At 36.1% G+C, this 25,369-nt stretch overlaps 1 protein-coding gene across 1 annotated transcript in view; it reads left to right on the top strand.

The window, feature by feature from the left end:
* The window catches only part of zfpm1 (zinc finger protein, FOG family member 1), a 122,515-nt gene that overhangs the window by 62,753 nt on the left and 34,393 nt on the right, over positions 1-25,369 (top strand). The window contains 1 exon segment of the mRNA NM_001039460.2: positions 2,774-2,905. Within this exon segment, the coding sequence (NP_001034549.1) occupies positions 2,774-2,905 (132 nt within the window).

Genomic DNA, 25,369 nt, shown 5'->3' with positions numbered 1-25,369 from the left:
GGAAATGTTGTAATATTATTTTTGTGTAAAAAAGGAGAGCTTTTACAGAAAGGAGTGCCAAATACAATATCAAATATTCTCTCAGTTTCACACACCTTTGGCAGCAGTGAGAGAAGTTAATGAAAAAAGTCTTAACTGCATTTAGCGATTAAACAAACAAAGGATACAATACAATTAGCTGATCAGTATCTTAATAAACTGTCAAAGAGTGACCACAAATCTCAATGTAAGTGCATCATTAATTTTGCAATGACTGACTGAATAGTTGCGTCAGAAATGGCACACTATACACTATGCACTATGTACTTATGCACTTACATACTCAAAAGCATAATATATGTATGTAGTGTCGTCTTAAATTGAACACTAATGTTTTTTTATACTAAGCGGACAGTTGATGGGTGCCAAATTAGTGAAATAAATGACCAAACTACCAAATAATACCTGTGATGAGTATAATTGCATTCACCATCAGGAGGCACTATTATCACTCTCATAGGAGAACTTTGCTTTCACAATCCAAAATAAACAAACTAATCCAACATATGCGCCAGATAGCTCCGCCCCTTCCGCTATGTTAGCAAAGCTGTGGAGTGCATGAAGTGTCCAACAATCCACACTTAATTTAACAGTTGAATAAGTGCATCATCTGGGTATTTAAAGTGCACTTTTTCAGTGTGAATGCACTACTTACACTATTTATATTACACAAAGGTGTAGAGTAGTGCATAAGTATGCGATTTGGGACGCACCTATAGACTGTTATTTATTTAATGTCTTCTTAGCAAATAAATGGATACATATTTTATATACTTTAGTCGTCGTTATATAAACATTTTTGAGCTGCAACTGACCAATCAGGAACAGTATTTCAAACATCCAGATCACACATACATACATGCTGTACAGTAAATTCAGGTTGATTTCACAACAAGCCCATTAAGGATGTCAGATTTTTAGTTTTTTTTTTGGACATTAGTTGAAACGTTAAATTTCATGTGAACCATAAGTTGCTAAAACTTTTTTTCAATATGTTGATGTATGTGTTCTCCCCGCGTTCGCGTGGGTTTCCTCCGAGTGCTCCAGTTCCCCCACAGTCTAAAGACATGCGGTACAGGTGAATTGGGCCGGCTAAATTTTCCGTAGTGTATGTGTGTGAATGAGTATGTGTGGATGTTTCCTAGAGATGGGTTGCAGCTGGAAGGGCATAAAGCGTAAAGCATATGCTGGATAAGTTGGTGGTTCATTCCGCTGTGGTGACCCCGGATTAATAAAGGGACTAAGCCGAAAAGAAAATGAATGAATGTTGATGTACTTGGAATATTAAAGGGTCACGAAACACCAAAACACATTTTTTGAGCTGTTGACAGTCGTATATGTGTCCCACACTGCTAAAAACACTATTAGGACACCTATATTTCACTAAAAAGTGTAAATTGGTTGTTTTTGCGTTATTTCAAGCAAATTCGTACTTCCTGTTTGAAACGAATTTTTGAAGCTGCGTCACGGCCATGACATAATAGCGTTGTATTCCAGCGTGCAGACTGGGCGTCTGTGCCTGAGTGAGTCTTATTACGTCTTACAGTGTGATGCATTAATGCATGAGTAAGGCTTGGTTCAAACCAATCAGCGCGCTCTATTGTGCAACTTCATTAATATTCATTTGTGTCACCGTGTTTACACCACAAAGACGCCACGTTGTGTTGGCAAAACAAGCGTGAAGTGTTGCTTTTATAGTTTGCTGCCGTTAAGTTTCGTTTTCATTTTCTCTCTGTGAGAGCTTATCTGGATCACGTGTGGATTAACAGTGTACGCGACGCTCGACAACAATAACTTACGTGTCTAAGGAGGATTATTGTTTACCTGAGAGCTGTTCTCATCTGCAAACGCTGAAATCTGGATTTGCTTGTAGTATTCTCTTCATAAAGACGCGGCTCTAGTTGCTGGTGATTGTCCTGTCTCTACAGATTTGGTAAGTGAGCGACCAGTGCTCTTTGTTTATTCAGTTTGTTCATATCGAATTAAGTTAACTATAGCACTTAGTGCAGAAATGTTAGCACCGCATTTAGTGACCAGAATAACACACGCGGCTTTCTGACGCTACCTGCCGTGTGCATCTAAGTTTCCGGGAAATGCGGAGTTTTTTTTCTCTCATTCGCTGTGCGGTATCAAACATTGCATGAAAAATACACGCTTGCAGCAGTTCCTCGAATCAAATATCTCGTTTGTCGCGAGGGGCATGAATGAATTCCCTGAATGAAAGAGCCAAACTGCAGTTAAAGTCCAACATTTATTAATTCAGCAAATAATTCGACTACAGATGTCCATGTAGGTTAAACACCATCGCTTTCTCCTGTCTGTGTGTGTGTGTATTTTGACTCTGAAACTCGCGCGTGCACAAATAGACACTCCCACACCATCCCACTTTAGTTCCTCCGACACTCCCCCTAAACAGAGCTGGACACGCCCACTTTTCTGACTTTTTCGAAAGTAGAGGTGTGAAAACACCCTGCTGAAACGAGGGGGTTTCATGGCCCTTTAAGTAGGAGGTGGGATCATTCAATCATAGCAAACTGTTAGAGGAGGCGTGGTTAAGACTGATGTGGCTGAAGTATTCCGCCACTCTAAATGCTGAGGCATCTGATCAGACTTTGATTGAAACAAACTTTTTTCCTCCACGGATTATTTGTTCACCGAACAAATAACACAATGTGCACTTGCAAAATAAACATTGTAAACCTTGACTTTTAATTTTTACTCTGGCTGTCCACAGAGCCAAGAACGCACGAGTCTCTGGCAGTGGCAGACGAGGGCGATGAAGATGAGAAAGGACTGAAGCGCTGCACAGAAGATGAAGAGGAGGAAGAGGTGGACAGGGAAGGGGAACCCCAGTGGAACGGCCCAGGTCAGTCTCTATCTATGTCTCCTTCAGGGGTGTTTAACTGAACCATGAGTCACTGGATTCTCAGGAAGGGCCAGTCGTAGTCATACTGTCAGCCGGGCGGCCACGAAACAATATAGGCCACGACTTTATCATGCTCCACACGCAAAACAGAAATGATCCAATCTGAGCTGCCTGTAAATTTGGAGAGTGTACTGTAAGTCATCAGTGGAGCTGGCCTTCTGTATGGCTCCCAACAATTAGTCACTTTTTCTGGTTCAACACAGTTCAGTGACATCACACTTGCATCACGTCTGAGAATTCAGCCAGTTCAGATAAACTTTCAAACGAGCCTCATTAAACATTGCTTTACCTCCAGGGTTAAATCAGAGAGTTATCATGACTGTTGACTCGGAAAATAGAAAACTTACTTTTATTGAACGCACAACATCTCTAATATTCTCTGTGAGAGACGGGACTGATTTGTAGGAAGATAACTAGTGCAAATTAAATTGTACTTAGCTTCTTTTTACCTGTTGGTCCCTTGATTGTTAATACAGTATTTGAGGTGCTAAGCAGCTGACAACCGAATAGAACATGGACATTAGGAGTAAATTTTAATTGTTATGCTTGCCATACATGGGTAATAATTAAGTTGAATTTATAGAAGATTGGGCATAAAAATGTTTATATATTAATTTTTATAATGGTTGTAATTATATAGTTCTATATTATACATATTGAATGTTATCTTTCTATATATAAACAGTTGAATTCAGAATTATTAGCCCTACTGTTTAATTAGCCCAACCCCACACTATTTTTGTTTGACATGGAAACACATTTCTAAACATGATAGTTTTAATAACTCATTTCTAATAACTGATTTCTTGTATCTTCGCATTATAACAGTACATTATATTTTACTAGAAATATTTCAAGGTACTAATATTCAACTTAAAATGAAGTTTAAAGGTTTGGTCAATTAGGTTAACTAGGCCAGGGGTTCCCAAACTTTTCAGCCCACAACCTCCAAAATGACAATGTCAATGACACTCGACCCCCATTTTTCAAGTTAGTTATACTGTAAATATACAAATGTTGCACACGCAACTATAGGCATATATAAACATGAGCATACTGACAACACAAAAATGCAACAGTCTAGTAACCGTATAATTTTTTTTATAGTCATTTTATAATTTTATTTAAAAAAATTCAAGGCTGGTGGATTTTTATTTGTATGTTTTTGTTGTTGTTTCTTTAATATAACTATTAACTATTTTCTTTGTGCTATGAATAAAATAGGGTAATTCTGTTAGTTTAATAATATTTATTTGAGTTTTGGAAATAACCAAGCGCCCCTCGTCATTATCCCATGATCCCCCAGGGGGTCCCGACCCTCACTTTGGGAACCACTAAACTAGGCAGCATGTATTGCAAAAAATATTGCTTAAGGGGGCTAATAATATTGACCTTAAAATGGTATAAAAATGTAAAAGTGCTTTTATTCTAGCTGGAATAATACTTTCTCCTAAAGAAAAAAAATATAGGAAATACTATAAATAAATCCCTAACTCCGTTAAACATGACTTGGGGTATTTTTGAAAAAGAAGAAAAAAATCACAGGAGGGCTAATATTTAGACTTTAACTGTATATTTATGTTTTTTTTTATATAAACTTCTATTGGGTTACTACTTGTTCATGTTCTCTCTGGGTCCAGATGCAGAATCATTGCTCAGAACATATTTCAGAACAGTTCAAGTCGATATGCTAGTCTTATCTGGTCTTTTGCGGGATTTAGATGTCTGGAGGCTTCTTTTTTGACTGGTCAGACCAGTAAACAAGCCCAAGACTATCTTGGGTTTGAGAGCAGCTCTTTTAAGATTTTCCATCATTTATGATGCAACGCTTTCCAATCACTGACAGGCGTTTCAGGGAATTCACGTTTTTATAGTTATTCAGTAGGGGGCACTGTTATGGTCCTTCTAAAAGAGTGAAGCGTCTCAGGATCAAGTGATAAAGATTTTCGTTACTCATTACTCATTCAACAGAACTCATTCAACAGAACAGCAAACAAATTTAAAACTGAATGTTATTGAATCAACTTACCGTACAAAGGTAAAAAAATAAAATAAAATAAAACAACTCTGCAAGCAATAAGGTGATGATACACAGAGCAATGTTGATGGCAACAAAACTTTGGTGGCAACTTTTAAATTTAAACTTTTAAAGAATTGGCTGCCCTCTCTCTGACTCGGTTGCCCATTGACCAAATCATTGCCCGAATTCCATAAGATTAAAAAGTTTAGAAAATTATTTAAACATTCTGGCACCTACTAGAAAAATGCTGGTGGGGAAAAAAGACTTAGGACCAGCTGAGGCTAGTTTAAAAAGGTTTTTCAGTGGGGATAGATTACCTGGTTGTTTCCCCTCAACAATCATCATGGTGAAGACCATAATGAGCATACAATAACCCCTAGGATGTTTTTTGGGCTTTATATTCCTGCTCTGAAGCCATTCATGTATACATCTTAAAAATTTTGTGTGTTCACTGTACTAACTGTAAAAACAGATTGTGAATCTTTAATATTAATCAGCATGGATAAAAAAATGCTGCTTTTTCTATCATTTTTCTCCATCTTTTTCTCCCAGGACCACACGGCTGAGCAGTACAGCTTATAGTGATAGCGAGGATCTAGTAGAGTATGGCATGATTCAATATGCAAGGCATTTTCTTTATCTGCAACATTTAGAAATCGCCCAAATATGTGTGTGTCTCCCATGTGTGTGCGCGTGTTTTAATTTTTCACGTCAAGGATGTGTTTATTATCGTCCTGTTCCAGTCTGTCCTTTTAACAGTAATTGGAGTGATATTAATTGCTGTGCGGTTGCCGCTTGATGACAGCGCTGGTGATGTGAACGCGATAGGCTTCTTCCCCCCCACACCAAACTAACCGGCAGGAGAATGAGGAAGAGAGGGAGAGAAAGGACGGGAGAGGGAGAGAAAGAACGAGGGGGGGAGCAGGAGAGAGATAGGCCTTCTATCAGTACTGGAGCAGGCACTGCCTTTATCAGGAGCACGATTGGCAAAAGGGAAACTTTGACCGGTCTGAATTTTTCCCTTATCATCATGACCCCCCTCTCACACCACCCCACATCCCACCACTAGTCTCTCCATCACCACGAAACACCCCCTGCCGAATGTACACAAGCACTTCTTTCTTGTTTCTTGTTGTTTTTTTGTCCCCTCAGCATCAGAAGTCAGTCGCTGGGTGTTTGTTTTTGTGTACATCACCTCGTTTTCCCACAATACTCTGGAATTTGAACCTTCTGTTCTATGGAAAATGGCTTTTATCAAGCATTATTTGCATTCCCGTCATTTTTCTACTGAATAGTAAATGACATCACTGATATCATTCAGAGAGGACTGGCTCTTGTCTGGCCATGATGTCACATCCTGTTTTACTTTTATATTAAATTGATAGTTCACCCCATGAGGAAAATTCTCTTTAATCATTTACTTTCCCACAAGTTGTCAAACCTGTGTGGGTTGAACACAAAATAAACTATTTTGAAGAATGTTTTGAACCCTGTTTTTTACCTGTAATTATGGTATTTTTTGTTGTTGATCTGAACACAGTGCACAAATCTACACTACTTGGCTTGAGTAACCAATTAATTGCTCCATTGACCTCCATAATATGACAAAAATACAATGGACGTAAATGGAGGTGAATGAGTTTTTTTTATTATTTTCATAATAACATGCTCTTTCTGGTTTCTTGTTTCTTATATGTTTCTTAATTTATGGTGAAGTATACCTTTAAGGGTTTTGGCTATGTTATGGAGGTGTATGGTATGGAATTTCTGCGTATTTTCAGTCACATATGTTGTGTGTTTGACATTCTGTATTGATTATATCGCCAAAATTGTTTTGCTATTTCACTTTGACCTTTCATATGCTGGCCCGGTGTTTCCAGAAAGTTCTCAGCTGGCAGGTTCTCATCCAATGTCATCCTTATCAGTTTATATGAAGCTTTATAGTATACGCATACAGAACCACATAGATAAAGAGATAGAGATAGAACCTTTGCCATAAATAAACAAGTATGCCTATTTATACAATCCTTATCAGTTCTGAAGCTGTAAAATTTACGTCTTTAATAAATGCTAAATCACTGGCTACATTGTTAAAACATTTTATAAAAATTAAAAAGTATATATTTTTGCTTTTAGTGTATATTATATATCTACTCAGAAGAGTTACCCAAAAACATTATTACAGCTGACGAGAAACCTTCAGGGAGTTTTTGTTGTGGATATACTATGTTAGTAGAAGATTGTTTATCACAGGAGATCACAAGTCTCTTACAGCACATCACTAGTCTCTCTGTTCTCTGTCGTGATCTTGATCTGCTATTCCACAGCTCAGTGACTGTACTGGGTCTATTAACCGTCATTTAAAAAAAAAAAATTCAATAAGGTTTAGATCAGGACTTTGAGCTGGCCTTTTTATTATTTCAGCATTTTCACCTTAAAGCAGTGGACTCAAACTCAGTTCCTGGAGGGCCACAGGTCTGCATAGTTTAGCTACAACAACCTCCAACTCATACCTGCTTAATAGTCTCTAATAGTCTTGAACACCTTGATTAGTTGATCAGGTGTGTTTGATTAAGGTTGGAGCAAAACTGTGCAGAGGTGCAGCCTCCAGGAATCCAGTTTGAGAATCGCTTTGCTCATCTTGCTGTGTGACAGAGATCATTGTCCTCCATGGTAGTTGATGGTTGATTGTTGCAGAAGAGCTTCTGGTACACATTTGCATTCACTCTGCCATGTAGATTAATAAGAGGCCCAAATCCTGCTGGAGAAAACTTCCAAACCTTGAAAAAATCTCCACCATTCAGTGACTTCTTGTTCAGTATTTCCCTGGTTCGATGCCAAACATGTTTCTGATCAGACCCTAACAAATTAAACTTTGGAATTGTTCTTTCTGTTGATGCGTTCTGCAAATGAGAGGCATGGTCACCACAGTAGGGCTTTCAGCCAGTACTTTTATATTTTAAGACAATTAACACCAATAGCTGAATCTGGAATGTGGACTTTTGATCAAATTTTGATCTGTGTTATTTTTTGTATTGGAAATTGTAGGTTGCTTTCTAATTTTGAACTTCACTCTTTTTTTTATTTTTTATTATTGCTGGTGTACATTGAAACACAACACCTTGCACAAATTAATATGCATATGTGGACAATCCAAGCATCCGTACGCACTGTACCTTGCATGGAAAACTTTTGTTTGTTGTTTGTTAATTGCCTCTGTATCTTTATCGACTATTTTTCAGGGTGGGGTTCTGTTGAATGAATTGATAGGCAGTGGCGAGGCAGAAGTGTCAGGAATGGGTTGATATGGCAAAGCAGCTTTTTAATCTATAACGTGTCCTGCTGCATGATATGCAAAATAAATTATGAAGAAAAAAATTATCTTCAAAATGACCTTGCTGGCTGGAGGGTTTGATATTTTCCTCTCTGCTTAAAATTCTTGATATGCAAATGGCCGTCACAGTAATCCCTTCTAGCTGGTGGACCGTTGCTCCTTTTCCCCCCTTCTCCCCCCTCTTTCTTTCTTTCCTTCTTTCTTTCTCTCTTTCCATCTCGCTTTCTTTTTTCTGAGTTTCACCAGATGGAATTAGACCTTGACTAAACTAACGTTCCTGCTTGGCCAGCATTCCCCACCAGCATTCCTTATCCACACGAGTTATTCAAATGACTCCAATAAAGCACTATAATGGCAATGATAATAATGATTATTATTATTTACTCGGCGTGGTGGGATTTTATCATATTTAATTATAAGGGATCGGAGGGAGCAGCGTGTGCATATTATCAGTGGCATTTAAATGCTGATAAATTATTTGTGGGTGCTGGAAGTGGCATTGATGAGAGGCTGCAGGGATGCTGATAGGTACGGAGGTGTTGACCAGGTTTTACAGCGTCAGCAGAGACGCCGGGAAATCTGCATAGACCTCCTGAAGAGTCCTGAGCGCTGGAAAATTAAAAACATATCAGCACAGCTCAGAAAGACAGCGAGAGGGGGGACTACATTTAAATAGAAATTTGTTTGTGGATGATGTCAGTCTAGTGTCATGAATTTCTGCAAATACATTCACATATTGGAGGTTTTGTTGCACATAATTAAATACATGTGCCATATTATGTACCCTTTTACATTTTTATTATATACGTGACCATGGGCTATAAAACCAATTTTTGGTAAATAAAATGTATACATAACCTGAAAGCTGGGTAAATAAACTTTCCATTGATGTATAGTTTATTAGAATAGGACAATATTTGGCTGAAAATCTGGAATCTGAAAAAAAATTAATATTGAGAAAATTGCCTTTTTTGAAGATGTTCAGATTCCGTTCTTAGCAATGTGCTTTTGTGCATAATAATCTAGTGATATTTGGCATAAAATAAAATATATAATTTTAAATCATACAATTAATGTATTTTTTACTATTGTCAAAAAATATATATACCCATACATTAAACTGGTTTTGTGGTCAAGGGTAACAAATAATCTATTATATTATATCTAAATGTTTAAATGAAATGTATTCACATTGATAGAGCAATAATTATCTCCAGTTTTATGATATTATTTATATTTTTCCATAACTGATTGTTTTCAGACAGGTTTCCATCTTACATTGGTTTAAAATAGTCCTGTACAAGTGTCTGACAAATGCTGACAAATATAAGCATATGATATCAAAAGACATTTTAAGAAGAACGCTATGTAACCATACTATCTATTCAAAATAATGCTTATAACATTTTATTTCCTTTATTTATTTCCTTTATTTAGCCAGGAGATCACATTGAGACAGTACTGTCTCTTCTTCCAGTGAGACCTGGTCAAGATGGCAGGCAGCACATAAAGTTTCATATAAAAATCACAAACAATACCACAAAATTACAAAATCACCATTCTTAAAAACATCAGCTCATAACAAACAATTGCAGGTGTCCTTTAAAATGTTGTATAAAAGATGTTTAAAAGTACTCAGAGTTGGAAGAGTGTCAAGATTGAGCTGATTTTGCAGGTCATTCCAAGCCCTGGGAGCGTGAACGGAAAAAGCACGTTTGCCAAGTTCTGATAATGCCCTTGGAACTATCAGACGAATACATGAACCAGATCTAGTATTTTGATTGTTGGTGTGAAATGTTAATAAATTAAAAATATAGGATGGTAATTTACCTAAAAGAGCTTTTAAAATAAATAAGTACAGATGTAATTTTCTCCTTTTATTTTCCCCACTGCTGTTCTATATATTTATGTCCTTGTTTCATTTCTAAATGAAAGTGACCCTGTCTTATATTGCATGCGAATATTTGTGGTATAGCCAAAAAATACACGGTATATGTAAAAGAATGAAAATTAGGAATATTATAGAATATTAAGAAGTGATATTGTTCCATGAAGACATTTTGTAAATTGCTTTACATAAATATATCAAACTTAACTTTTAGTTATTAACACAGATTTTATTAGACAGGTTTCCATCTTCCTTTGGTTTGAAATAGTCAAGTACAAGCTAGCATCCGACTAGTTGTGATTCCTAAACGAGTACTTATAATGTTTAGATTAGGAGTGCACAATGTAACATTTCAGCATTGATATCTAAATGTGTTACACCGCAGGATATGCAATGTTGAGTCTGTGTTATAATTTATCATTTGCATTTGTTTTTGAGGCCTGTGACTGTATACCGATTTTAAAAGCATTCAGGCATAAGAAAGTGTACAGTTTATAACTTTAATAAGGATTAATTTAATTGAATTCTGTTTATTTTTAATAATCAATTTCTGTCCCTGAACACAAAATGATAAAACTCTGTTTTTTTCAAATGTATATATTTTTATTGTATTTATATGCTTTTAGATCGTTTATTAGATTTTACAGAATCATCTCAATCAATCTAAAATTATAAATCATTCCCAAAAGATATATTAAGCCATCTGGTAATATCGCAATATATATTGCAAAATAAATAAACAAAGTTAGATTTTTCCGATGTCGTACATCGCTAATTTTGACAGACAACACCCTAAACTGTAAAATCAGCTTTAAATCAAATCAACCTATAAAACCAAATATTACGTTTCAAACGAGTGAGCAGAATTTAATCATTTTACACAGTAGTGCTAGTCCTTGTTAAACATATTTATATTGTTCGGAGGGAGACAAAAGCGCCTGCAGTCTGAGCTTTTATCAGACGTGTCTACAACAGGAGTGAAATTCACTGGCGAGTCTTTCAATCTCATCCCTGGACCCTTTGTTTCGCTGCTGAATGAGGAAGCTTAGATCAGAGTGCTGCAGTGTATGGATATAATATCCAATTGTGCTCCGTGTTTCAAAGTTAATTCAAAAGCTTCATTCACAAGTTTATTTTGATCTCTGTCACTCTCAGTGGAAGGCCACTAGTGGCACTGATGCTTTGCTAGACCTTTGATCATATGTGTCATTCTGAATTTCTTTGTTTTCTTTCTCACACAGATACACTAATCAAGCAGTTGAGTAAAAGCACAGATACTCTACTAAAATATTACTCCAGTGGAAGTATAAAGTGCAAGATTTACTTGATTGAAAGTAAACAAGTGCTTAATCTTTGTAATGTATGTTAGTAATAAATGTAAAAAGTACTCATTGATATTTATACTTGATTTGAAATGTTTTCTTTTATCACTCAGACTTGTTATATGCTAATAATCATACTGAAATTGTTGATAATTTAACAAAATTTGACAAATAACCTAGTATATAACATAAATAAATAAACACAAATTGTGTGTAAGTGAGTGCTGACAGATAAGCATATCATATAAAAAAAAGACTAAACATATGACAAAATATGCTGAGATTTTAAGAAGAACGCAATGCAACCATACTAGCAGTTAAGAGTAATACTCATTTTTCCCACTGCTTTTTTTGTTATATATTTTTGTCATATTTGTTTAATTTTAAATAAAAGTTACCCTGTCTTATGCTGCATGGGTATGTTTGTATAATTATATATTACATTTTTATTGCTTGCCAAAAATACATTGAATATTACTAAATAATAATGCTCCATAAAGTCATTTTTTTTTTCTTCCATAAATATATCTAAACTTAATTTTTGGTTTGTAATATGAATTACTAAGACAACTTTTAAGGTGATTTTTTTCAACAAAGTTTTTCTTCCTTAGATTTTTTTGTTTTGTTTCTAGTCCAAATATTTAAGAAATATTAAATCAAGAAGCATTTTCTTGACAAACAAAAGAAATATATTTTTTAAAAAGAAATAATATGCCAAAATTAAGTGAATTTTTGCTTGAAACAAGTAAAATAAATATCTATCTATGGCAGGAGTGTCCAATCCAGTTCCTGGAGTGCTGCAGCTCTGCACAGTTTAGTTCCAATCCTGCTTCAACGCACTTACTTGTAGGTTTCAAACAAGCCTGAAGGACTTAATTAGTTTGATCAGGTGTGTTTAATTAGGGTTAAAGCTTAATTGTGCAGAGCTGCGGCTCTCCAGGAACTGGATTTGACACCTCTGACCAAGCAAAACAATCTAGTTTTTTTTTAATCTTTTGACATAAGATTATTCTTACCCCATTTGCAGATTATATTGCTATGCTAACTCACTTAATTTTGACATACTATTCTTAAAAGAAGACAGTATGCATTGATTGTGTAAAAAATGCTTCTTGAATTAAGATTTTTCTTGATTCAAACTTCTTGATTGAGATTTGGACTGGAAACAAGAAAAAAAAATCAAAGAAAATAATTTTTTGCAGTGAAGATGAGGATGACTGTTTTTTCAATCTTTTTGAATCATTTTCAGTGAATTCAGTGAATCATTTACTGAAGATTTGCTCTTAACAAATCATTAAAAATAAATGACTGCGTCCGAAACTACTCCACTGTTAGAAAAGTACTTTTTATACTGTATGAGTGCGAGTAATATGATTGGAACGCAGATACATCCGCAACTTTGTCATAATCATGTGAGCAGCTAATGAATCATTAACTGTAGACACTCATTTGTAGATGGATCATTTGAATCAGTGATCTGTCCAACTCATTGTGAATTAATGAATGAATTGTTCAGTGCAATTTATGAACCAATTTAACTGGTAAACGGACCAGTTTCAGCTCATTCAGCTTTGAGCGGATGATGATTCCTCTATAGTTCAAAATAACTTGTTCTCAGCATTTTTTTAAACGTTTTTTTTATTTAAATGTAAAAGTAAAACAAAAAAGTTTCCTTAAATAAAAATACTCAAGCTACAAATAAATCATTCATTCGTTCGTTCAGTTTCCTTCTACTTAGTCCCTGATTTATTAGGGCTTGCCACAGCGGAATGAACCGCCAACTATTCTGGCATATGTTTTATGCAGAGGATGCTCATCCAACTGCAACCTCGTACTGGGAAACGCCCACATACTCTTGCATTCACACATGCACTCATACAGTACAGCCTATTTAATTTCTTCAATTGCCCAATAGCGCATGTCTTTGGACTATGTGGGAAACCAGAGCAACCAGTGGAAATCCATGTGAACTTGGGGAAAACATGCAAACTCCATACAGAAATGCCAACTGGGCCAGTCAGGACTCGAACCAGCAACCTCTTGTTGTGAGCCATAGTGCCACCCCAGATAAGATGTAACATACAGATATTTAAAAACATGTATAATAATGTATATCTAATGTAAGCATTGAAGTAAAAACAATAAAGTACTTTCCTCCAATATTTGGGAGCATGGTTTAGTGTAAAAGTGAAAGTGCACTCTTGATCTCTGTCTAGACAAATTCAGCTCAGCCTAAACATGCAATCATCTTGACATGCTGTCAAACTCATCAGTTTTGTGGTTAGCGTGGTTAAGCTGATTTGGGTTACACATAACAGTGCAGTAACAGGACTTTGAGCAGGATTATGTTGTCAAGCCAGAGTACACTGTTCTCAGTTCTTCAGAATCAGACATCATTGTGCAAAAAACTTAAGCGTTAAATCAGGTTCACGGAAAAAAAAACAGGTGTTTTGAAAGAGTTACATAAAGTGCCATTGTATATCAGCACCTGGTATTTTGCAAAGCTATTAAACTTAATGTCTGTCTCTCTTTTTTTTTTTCTTCGTTCCTTTTTTGGCAAGCGTCTTTCTGCTGTGTAGATGTGTCAGAATGTCAGCTTGTGTAGTTGATGGTTTTCAGTTATTCTGATTATCTTTCATTATTTCTTCCTGAGATCCGGCTGTGGTTGTGGGACTGGGGTGAAGCTGTTATCTGAGGCAGAGCAGAGCAGGACCAGCAGCAGACCGTTAACTCCCATTCTAAGATGCTCACAATTCCACACATTACCCATCTTATCCCAGTATAGATTTCTGACCTGACATGTGGGAATCATAATTTATCTGCATCCCTATATGTTGGACATTATTGTTATTGGTTGCTGCCGTTGGCTAATTTATAATGCATTTGAACAACACTAACAATTAAACTAATCACTAACATTTTTGACAAAATTAATGCAGTTTTAATAATACAGCATATTAAACTGGTGTCGCTCTTAGCATTTAAAGTGTTTACACTACTTTTAGTGATTTGTTTAGTTAATTCATTTTTCAGTTACATTGAGTGCAATTTTTTTCTATGGTCATTTTAATTCTAAAATTTTTTTTTTTACATTTTTTTTTATAAATGTTCCCCTTTTTATTTATTTAAATAGTCAACAAAGCATGCATTCACTAATAAACATAACTAGCACAACATACATATAAACATAGTGCTTTTACATTGTGTACATAAAAAGACACATCAGTACAACACAAGCAAAACCTGATAGCATTGGTATCATTTAGTCCACTTACAGTTACATTTGGCTTTAAGTAGTTTATGAAAGGACACCACATGGCTGTGAACTTGGACCCAGAACCATTTAAATTAATTTTTTCCAAACTAAGGAAATGCGACACATCATTTGCCCAATGTTTAAAAGATGGAGGAAAAGATTGTTTCCAATTGATTAAAATCAAGCGTCTTGCCAAAAGAGAAGTCAATACAGTCTGATTCACTTTTTGACATACTGTTATTTTCATACTATACCAATTACAGCAGTTTGAGGATTTGCACAAACATCTATACAAATATTCTGGAGTAAGATCATATCTGACCAAAATACTGATAATCTAGGACATATAACTGATCAACAGCAGAAGTTTTTACAGTTTGTTGTTCTGAAGCATTCAGAAAAATCAAGGGGTTTCAAAAGTCCAGTCAAAGTTCAGAACCTTATCCTGACTGAAATGCTGGAGCAAGAAATAAAATCCTCAAACACTCCTCCAGAATGATCTGAGAGACTGATAAAGTCTCACAGAAAATTATGGGCCCTATCATACACCCGGCGCAGTGTGGCGCAAGGCGCGGCGCAATAGTCTTTTTGTAGTTTCAGCTTGGCGCAAGAGTCGTTTTGAGGTGTTGCGCTATTCTGTTTAAATAGCAAATGCATTAGCGCTCATTTGTGCGCCCATAGGTGTTCTGGTCTAAAAAGGAAGACGTTCTGAGGCGGACCGCTGGCGCGTTGCTATTTTGAGAAACTTTAATAGATTTTTAATTAGACCAAAACTAAACCGGTCTAAACTTCGGCGCAGAGTTGCGCCTTGCTTACGCACTGCTTAATACACACAAGAGAGCAATAGGCAAATATCTTTAGATATGAAAAAAAAATTTAATATTAAGGATATATATAGGATATTATAAGAATAGATATAGGATATAAATATAAAAGATTAAAATATTACAAAGCATTATTTTCTAGCCTACATAAATATGAAAAATCAATGCTTTTATGTCTTCTTCATCTCGGGAGGCTTTTTCAGTTCATTCATAACAATTTCTTTTGTATAATGTTATTATTATTATTAGCAGTATTATTTATTATATCCATATTTATATTGTTTTATGAAAAACAAGCTTAGATTTGCCCACCTGTCAGGTTTTAGACCATATGGGGCACAGCATGTGTTTTAGGATATAACTCAGGTTTTTGAGCACATTTTTGCTATTATTATTCATTTATTCGTTTGCTGGAAATTAGAACTGAATTTAGAAATAGTTTTGAAACGAATATTTGCACTTAACAAACAAAATTATTTATTTATAGACTAATTGATGTCTGTGCGTAAAGGTTTCCCTATCCAAGAGCGAAAGTGAAAGTGATCCATTATCTCTCATTCTCATGCAGTAGATGCTATGTTTAACAGTTTTCTGTTAAAAAACTGTTAACTGTTAACTGTTTGCTTGTGAAATGCTCATTTTTTCCACTTAGACTTACTTTGTGTCCTGTAAATAGCGAATACGCTCTTGGTGCGACGCAGCTGACTCTTAAAGGGAATAGGAGATGAGACTCTAATTGGTTTATTCTTAAAACACACCTATAACTCATTAAGAAAATAAACTCAACCCTTTTAGACCATGCGCCGCAGCGCAAGGCAGATTTCCCATCCTTAAATTAGCAAAAACACGTCCTGACACGCCCTGAAAGCGTTTGCGCCCTGCGTTTTGCGCTCGGCGCATGGACCGTCAAAATAGAGCCCTATATGTTTGTTATCCATGACTTTTCTATCGTTACTGTCAAGGTACATGATATGAGATGTCATGTGATGTTGTTCACCCAAGCTTTTACTTCGAAATTTTTTAATTATTTTAATACCTGCCAAGGACCATGTATGTTTTTTTTGTCTTTTTTGTCCTGATTGGAAAACCATGAAATTCAATGGGACGTCTTAACGTTTTTTGTAAATATATGCACAGTTAAAATGAAAACATTAGCCCTCCTTTGATTTTTTTTTTCCACAGAATTTCTTATAATATTTTTTCTTCTGGAGAAAGCCTTACTTGTTTTATTTCGGCTAGAGTAAAAGCAGTTTTTCATTTTTTAACACCATTTCATGGTCAATATTTTTAGACCTTATTTTATGGTCAATATTATTAGCAATATATTTATTTTTTCGATTGTCTTCAGAACAAACCACTGTTGTACTATGATTTGCCCCAAAAAATTACCCCAAAAAACAACTTCCTCATGTTAGACAGAAATTGGGGTAAAAATATACAGGGGGCTAATAATTCAGGAGGGCTATAAGTCTGTCTTCAACTGTGTAAATAATTTCTTCTTGTCTTCCATAAACTCAATTATCTGATGGTCTGCATTCAGCTTATATCAGTTTATGTAGTATATAATAACTATTAACCAATGCATCTTTTATTTGTCGGCTGGTACTCTGTCAGTTCTGAGAATGTCTTCTTGTCATTTGTTGTCTTTTTTTATTTGTTTCCTCTTGGCAATCATCCCATGCACCTGCGCAGTGCTGGAACTTTATTGCACACAGTGGGCTGCGGGGCAATCGTCCCACACTTGTGGTTAAACGGAGCTTAACGGCAGCCTAATAAATGGAAACTCTCTGACTGAAAACAATTGACGCTCGACATATTCTTGTGAACAAGTGAGCATTTCCCTGCAGTGCAATAATGATTGACTGTGTAGGAAAGGCCATTTATCTGTAATTAAGAACATACTCTTTCCTCTCCGTCTGTCACTCTCTTCCCGTGTCGATGATTGAGAGGTGTGGGTTTAATCTAGAGGAACATTTCTCACTGCTATCTCTCCAGCTGCTCCATGTGGCCCATGAACTGGCGGCTGCAGACGGGACACTGGCACGCCGATTACCAGCCCTATCAGATGCCTGCGCTTTCCTACCGCTTCCTGTCTCTCTCTCTCTCTCTCCTCTCTCTCTGCCCTGCGTTACGGTTTGTCTTTCCCCCCTCCTGCTCTATATCTTCGCTCTGCCAGGCTCCGACGCCTCTGTGTGCCACTTGCGTCTTTCATTTCTTGCTTGAAAATGCATTTAAATAAGGGAGAAATCTGGTCTAGAGAGATTTTATGGCAGTTTAGTCATGAATATAAAAAAATTGTGCCTTTATGAAGTGTGCTTCACACAGGTGAGAGGGTTTGACAAACCACCTGCTGTAGAAACTCTCTTTCTCTCTCTCTCTCTCTCTCTCTCTCTCTCTCTCTCAAAAAACTTCCCTTCTCCTTACTCTAAAGCACATAGGTTGCTTTGTGTAATTAGCACTTCTTGTGTGTATTGCCTCTTGTTGAATCGCTGAATTTCATCCTCAATTATAAGGCGCTTTGGACTAAAGCGTCTGCTAAATGACTGGATGTAAATGTAAATGAATGTGGTCTTTTCGCCACATCAGCCTGAGTGTTTTAAACCAATATTCGGTAGATGGTTTAATTAAATAGAGTTTAGTTAAATATGTGTTTAGTTTAAAGTTTAGTTCCTTAAGGCATTTAGTTATGGTAGGTTTAATATTTCAGTTTGTCATTTAAAAATGATTGTGAATGTGACTTTGTCAGCTTATTTACTCAGAGTCTACACTATTTGACAAAAGTCTTGTCGCCTTTTAAAGTTTTAGAAACAATAAATTATAACTTGACTTATTGTTGATTATTTTGTATCAGAAGTGGCTTACATGAAAGGCAAAGGCCTCTAGATTATGCTTATTTTACCAAAATAAAATATAATCGTACTTTGAATTTTGAATATTTTATTAGGACAGTAAGGTCTGACTTATCTTAGAAAAAAAAGTCTAGTCACTTAACAGAAATAATATACAGTATAGAATATAAAGTCATGGTGCGGTGGGAAAAGAATTAATATTGTGTATGACTCCCATGAGCTTGGACAAGCAATGACTTGAATAATTATTACTAATGTCACATAGAATGGCAAAGAAAGCGGTCTTGCAGGACTCCCAGAGTTCATCAAGACTCTTTAGATTCATCTTCAATGCCTCCTCCTTCATCTTACCCCAGATCTGCTCAATAATGTTCATGTCTAGTGACTGGGCTGGCCAATCCTGGAGCACCATGACCTTCTTTGCTTTCAGGAACTTTGATGTGGAGGCTGAAGTATGAGAAGGAACGCTTTCCTGCTGAAGAACTTGCTATCTTCTGTGGTTTGTAATGGAGTGGGCAGCACAGGCTGTTGATGTTGCCATCCACTCTGCAGATCTCTCACACACCCTCATACTGAATGTAACCTCAAACCATAATTTTTTCTTCACCAAACTTGACTGATATCTGTGCGAATCTTGGGTCCATGCAGGTTCCAATAGGTCTTCTGCAGTATTTGTGATGACTGGGATGTAGTTCAACCCATGATTAATTGGAAAAATCGATATTCTCCCACTTTTCCAAATGATAAACTAGAAGTCAAGTTATTATTTGTTGCTCTCACAACTGGAATTGATGACAAAACTTTTGTGAGGTAGTGTATATTAGTGTAGTTGGACAATAAAAGAAAGTTATTTTTATGTATTTTTATGTGTTAGCTTTGCAAAAACAATTTCATCTGTGGTTAGTTTGTAGGCCCAGTATAGAACTAGAAACTTAAAAAGTTTAAGAAAATCTAAAAAGTTTAAGCAAAATCTATGGAATTGATAAAGTGTTATAAAATGTTACAATTTAAAAGTGTGTTTTGACTGTTTTCTTACCATTAGAGTGGAAAAAAATTATGAAATGCCAAAAAGTCCAAATTTAAAATCTGAGGTGAATGAAAAAAACTTTGTTTTTAGTGCCTGCAGGGTGAAACTTTTCATTTATTGCAGTTATATTCAGTTAGAGCAGTGCCGGGGCTGTCGCCTCACAGCAAGAAGGTCGCTGGTTTGAGCTCTGGCTGGGTCAGTTGGCGTTTCTGTGTGGAGTTTGCATGTTCTTTTCGTATTCACGTGGGTTTCCACTGGCTGCTCCGGCTTCCCCTACAGTCCAAAGACATTCACTATATGGAATTCTGTAAGCTAAATAGGCCATAGTGAGTGTGTATGGGTGATTCCCAGTGCTGGGTTGTGGCTGGAAGGGGATTCGCTACGTAAAGCATATGCTGGATAAGTCGGTGTTTCATTCCACTGTGGCAACCCCTGATAAATAAATGGACTAAGCCGAAAGAAAATGAATGAATGAATGAATGAATGAAAGAATGATTTTCAGTTAAATGTTAAATTATAAAAAGAGTCACACAAGTCAATCTTCAGATTCTCTTACTGCAGTATTTCAGTGTAATTCTCCCCTCTTTTCTTCTCGGAATCTAAATCCTTACGCTGCTATCATCAAAATGTCCTCTTTTTTTCCAGCCAGAAGGAGTTGCTAAAGTAGACATGAAATAATTATTGAATTAATTATCAAAGTCACATACCGTACAATTAATTTGATGGCTTTTCCCGGAGTCTTTTCCCCTGTCTATGCAGCGAGAATGTCAAGAAACATTTTCTAATTAATTTATGTGTGATTATCAGGACGAGTTTCTGGAAGGTCCTCACTTTCAATTTGTGAAAGGGTAACGGTGGAGGAAGACAAGGGAAAGCAGCAGAAAACGCATACACGCCAGATCAGGCCTGCAGTCATACTGAAGATTATAGAGCATCTATATGGTCTCTTTACCAGAAGGCATTCAAATTTATAAATTAATTAAAATAGACGAGTTAAGGATGAGAATTAAATACAAAAATGCTCCCAAAGCAATGTATTACCTGTTAAAACATCATTTAAAGTCCCCATGAAATCAGAATTTGGCTTTTTTGTTGTTTTTAATCAATGTCTATTAGCTTTGAAGCTAATCTATTGTGCTAGTTTAGGCAAACTCCATTTTTAGCAGATAAATATGCACTTACATTATAGACCACCAGTATTGATGGCTCGTTGTTCACTACACAGAAATGTGTCTAATCAAAAGCAGAAGCCAATGTTCATGTTGCACATTTTAGTTAAAGGCTGTGACGTAACGAATGCTGCCTCCAAACAAGGTAAATTTCCACCCAGACGAAAAGTCATGGCTGAGGGGAACTAAAGCACTCAAAGTGGGCCACTTCAGAGGGCCTCTTCAAAATGAAGGATTTCAAAAGAATGGACACAGTTAACTCCATCTTACATTTGTGATGTAGATGGAACAATATAATCCACAATAACAGAAAAGTGTATTCTGAGAAACACCCTTCGAAGCTCTCAAGCTGCATTTACACTGCATTGATAATTTTTTAAATGGCCTTTTAGAAATTGCTCTTCATCTAGACTAATGTTTTATGGTGTTTCAGAAAATGATCACTGCTTGCACACTACGAATGCTCATATTTTGCTGGAATGGCATCTGTACTTGCAGTTTTCCAATTGTGTAATTGTCAAGAGGGGCTTGATGAATCAGGGAATGAAATGCAGTAGTCCAGAAAAGAGTGATTGTAGATAGCCATGCCTCTGTTTTTAAAAGTTTACATTTTAGTCTGTCTCTATACTGAAGTGAGCATTACCAAACTATAACAGGATCTTTAGCAAAATGCTCCTTTTTATGGGTCAAAGATGCCAGAATAGTGTGCAAGCCAGGCATAACAAAACATATGCATTTTGCTCATACACAATAGTGTAAACTTCACCTCAGTTAGAGAATAAACCTTTAAAAGGGTTTAAGTCATAGGAAAGAGCCATTCATTCATTCATTTTCCTTCGGCTTAGTCCCTTATTTATCAGAGGTCACCACAGTGGAATAAACCACTTACTATTCTGGCAAATTATTTGCTCCATGGATGCCCTTCCTATCTGCAACCCAGTACTGGGAAACACTTATAATCTCCCACACACACACACACACACACACACTCATACATTACGGCCAATTTAGTTTATTCAATTTACCTATAATGCACGTCTTTGGACTATGGGTGAAACCAGAGCACCCAAAGAAAACCCATGAGAACAGGGGAAGAACATGCAAGCTCCACACGGATATTCCAACTGGCCCAGTCAAGACTCAAATCAGCTACCTTCTTGCTGTGAGCCACCGTGCTAACCACTGAGCCACAAAGGAAAAAGCCATTTAAAGTTTAATGTTGCCTAAATTATATATATTTGCCCAAGCTTCCTGTTTGTTTCCAACTCACCACTTTTGTATAGATAAAATTGTGTAAAAAATATATCAATATATTGTATTAACCCGATATACCACCCAGCCCTGGTTTGCCTCTTGCTTTCTTGCTTCTTGTTACACTATCTTGGTCAAACATTATTTATATTTAAATATCTCCCTCACTGCGCCCATCAGAGCGATCTCTCCAGCCCTTGAATTTCATTTTTTTTTCTCTTCTCCATGGTGGAAATATAACATACAGCTCAAAGTCCTTATTTGTTTCTCCAGGCGTGTGTCTTCAAAGCCACATCTTTGGCAGCAATGTGGAACGCTTTCTATTTGAGCACAGTTCATCTTCCCTTCCCCTTTGCATATTTGCTGTTTGCCACCGGCTCTTCTCCGGGCCTTGCGTTGGTCAGATAAAAGTTCAGAAGTACAGTTAAGAGAAATTAGTTGTGTAAACAGTAGTAAATGTCAATGATAAAGTTCTGTTGAAGCTCATCTGATGAGAGTGGCAATGCAGGTGTCTTATCTCTACCCAGCAAAAGAAGGGTAAAATGGAAATGATGCCGCGCTGAATATACGATGCCTATCCTAGAAATTTGTATCTTCTCAACCGAACTCTTTGACCCACGGACGCTTCGGTGAGTTATCAGGGACTGCCTGTGCAAGTGTGTGTGTGTGTGTTGATCACTGCTGATGAAGAACAAAATAGCCACTCTTATACTAGTCTCACACACACACATTTGCTGAGAAATACACCATTTCCATTCAGTATGTGTTAAGAAAGTGTGGGATTTGTCATTCAGCAGAGGTTAAACCCCACCTATTAGCGTAGGGTCGGAGTGTGGCTCTGATAAAGATTTCCTGTTGTACTGTGTCAAAAAATCAATGGCCGCGGAGCGATCTGCTCATTTGATATCAACAATAGTCTTTTTAAAAATCAATTAGTCCTGATAGAGAAGCCCAAGGAGCCTTGGAAACCTGAATAGGGGCAGGCTGGATAACTACATGCTCTTTTTGGCCTATAATGAGAGGTCTTTATAACATGAACACATTCTGTGTTATTGTTGCTATGAGAATGTGACTATGTTGGCTTGTGTTGGACCGATATCGAATGTCTTCCAGGAACACGTCTGATAAGCTCAAAGCTTAAACTGAAATTAAGTATGAGGCTGTTATCTGTCAAAATATCAGAATAGATTGGAGACTTCAGAATGAATGAGTTGTATTGTTTAGTTGCGTACATTGTTTTTAGGTATGGTTTGCTATTCAAATTCTGGCTGATGGTTGATTCACGACTGTTAATGTTAAACAACTGTTAATGATTGCTATTGTTATGTTTAATAGCTAATAAATGTTCAGTTTTAATATTAGAAACTGTATTCTTTAAATACAAGTATGTTTAGGCATCAAAACATTGCCTTGAAATACAAAATCCTGTGATTAATACTTATATGTTTTTTCCTAAATTTCCTAAATGATGTTTAACAGATCAAAGGATTTTTCAAAGTATTTACTTTAATATTTTTTCTTCTAGAGAAAATCTCATTTGTTTTATTTTGGATAGAATAAAAGCAGTTTTTATATATTTTTAATTTTTTTTTATTTTAAGGTCATAATTATTAGCCCCCTTAAGCAAAATTTGTTTTCGATTGTCTACAGAACAAATCACTGTTAAACAATGACTTGTCTAATTAGTCTAACTTGCCTAGTTAACCTAATTAACCTAGTTAAGCCTTTAAATGGCACTTTAAAATGAATACTAGCATCTTGAAAATATCTAATAAATGGTATGTACTAGGGCTGTACAATACTAGAAAAATCTGACATTGCAATATTTTTTTAGTTCTGCGATATATATTGCAGTATACATACAATTTCACCAGATGACTTAAATACCTCTATTTTGGAAACAATTTGATAATTTTCTACTAATTGTCATGATTCTGTAAGGAAACATGGAATGTAATAAACTAATTACAAAAGTATATCTAAATGCAATAGAGCAAACATGCAAAGACTTTACTGTTTAAATAGTTCAGAAAATCCATTAAAGTTATAAATGGTGAAAATGCTTGCGTCTGAATGCTTTAAAGTCTCTTAGGGCTTAAAAACGTGCCAATTATAAATTTTTGCTCCATTATTGCAAGTTACCTTTAAGGCAAGTCATTTTACTCTGCAACCATCTTTGAAACGCCTCTCAAACATTCTGTCTGAATAGAAAAACATCAAATTCTCCCAAACTGTTTGCCAAGCTTACGATTACATTAAATATTTGGAATCACCAATAAGGTTAAAGAACAACTGTCTAATTATCAGCATATTCTCAGGTTGCCCAAGGGATAAGATCACAATGCCAACCCCATTTATGGCTGTTCTACACATTCGTCTGATCATGCTGGTCTTCTGAAGTAATCCATAACTTGCTCTTGATGGTGAATCTCCTCCAGAAATGACAATGACTCTTTGGGCCCTAATATACACCCGGCGCAATGTGGCGCAAGGCGCGATGCAATTGTTGTTTTCTTGTTTCAGCTTGGCACAAGAGTTATTTTGACATTTTGCGCTGTTTAAATAGCAAATGCATTTGCGCTCATATGTGCGCCCATAAGCGTTCTAGTCTAAAAAGAGAGGCGTGTTGTGGTGTATTGCTGGCGCGTAGCTATTTTGAGAAACTATAATAGATTTTTCAATAGACCTGAACAAAGCTGATTTATTGTCCAGCGCAGAGCGCGTTAGTTGTGCGCCTCGCTTACACACTTCTTAACACACACAAGATGTAGAGCAATACGCAAATATGTTTTTAAAATATTAAGTATATATATAGGAAATAATAAGAATATATAAAGGATATAAATATAAAGGATTAAAATATTACAAAACATATTATTTTTTAGTCTACATAAACATAAAAACCATACTTTTATGCTTTCTTCATCTCAGGAGGCTTTTTCAGTTTATTCATAACTATTTGCTTTTGTATAATGTTATTATTATTAGCAATATTATTTATTATATCCATATTTATATTTGTTTTCTTAAAAACAAACTCACCTGCCAGGTTTTAGACCATATAGGGCATAGCTGGTGTATTTGGATATAACTCTGTTTTTGACCACACTTTGTTATTATTGTTCATTTATTCATTTGCTGGAAATTAGAACTGAATTTAGAAATAGTTTGGAAACAAATCTTTGCACTTAACAAATGAAATTAATTATTTATAGGCTAATTGATGTCTGTGCGTACAAAGTTTCCCTATCCACGAGAGCGAAAGTGAAAGTAGACATTGAGAGGCCTTATCTCTCATTCTCGCGCTGCAGATGCTCTGTTTAACTGTTTTCTCTCTAGTGAAGTGTTCAGTATTTCCACTTACAAAGTCGTCATGTAAATAGCAAATGGGCTATGGCGTGGCGCAACTGACTCTTAAAGAGAATGGGAGATGAGACTCTGATTGGTTTCTTCTCAAAACACAC

This window comes from Danio rerio, chromosome 18 (genome assembly GCF_052040795.2).
Source record: "Danio rerio strain M-AB ecotype USA chromosome 18, GRCz13ab, whole genome shotgun sequence".
Classification (NCBI taxonomy): domain Eukaryota; kingdom Metazoa; phylum Chordata; class Actinopteri; order Cypriniformes; family Danionidae; genus Danio; species Danio rerio.
Note: the sequence above shows the minus strand (reverse complement) of the source record. Positions and strands in the feature narration are given on the sequence as shown.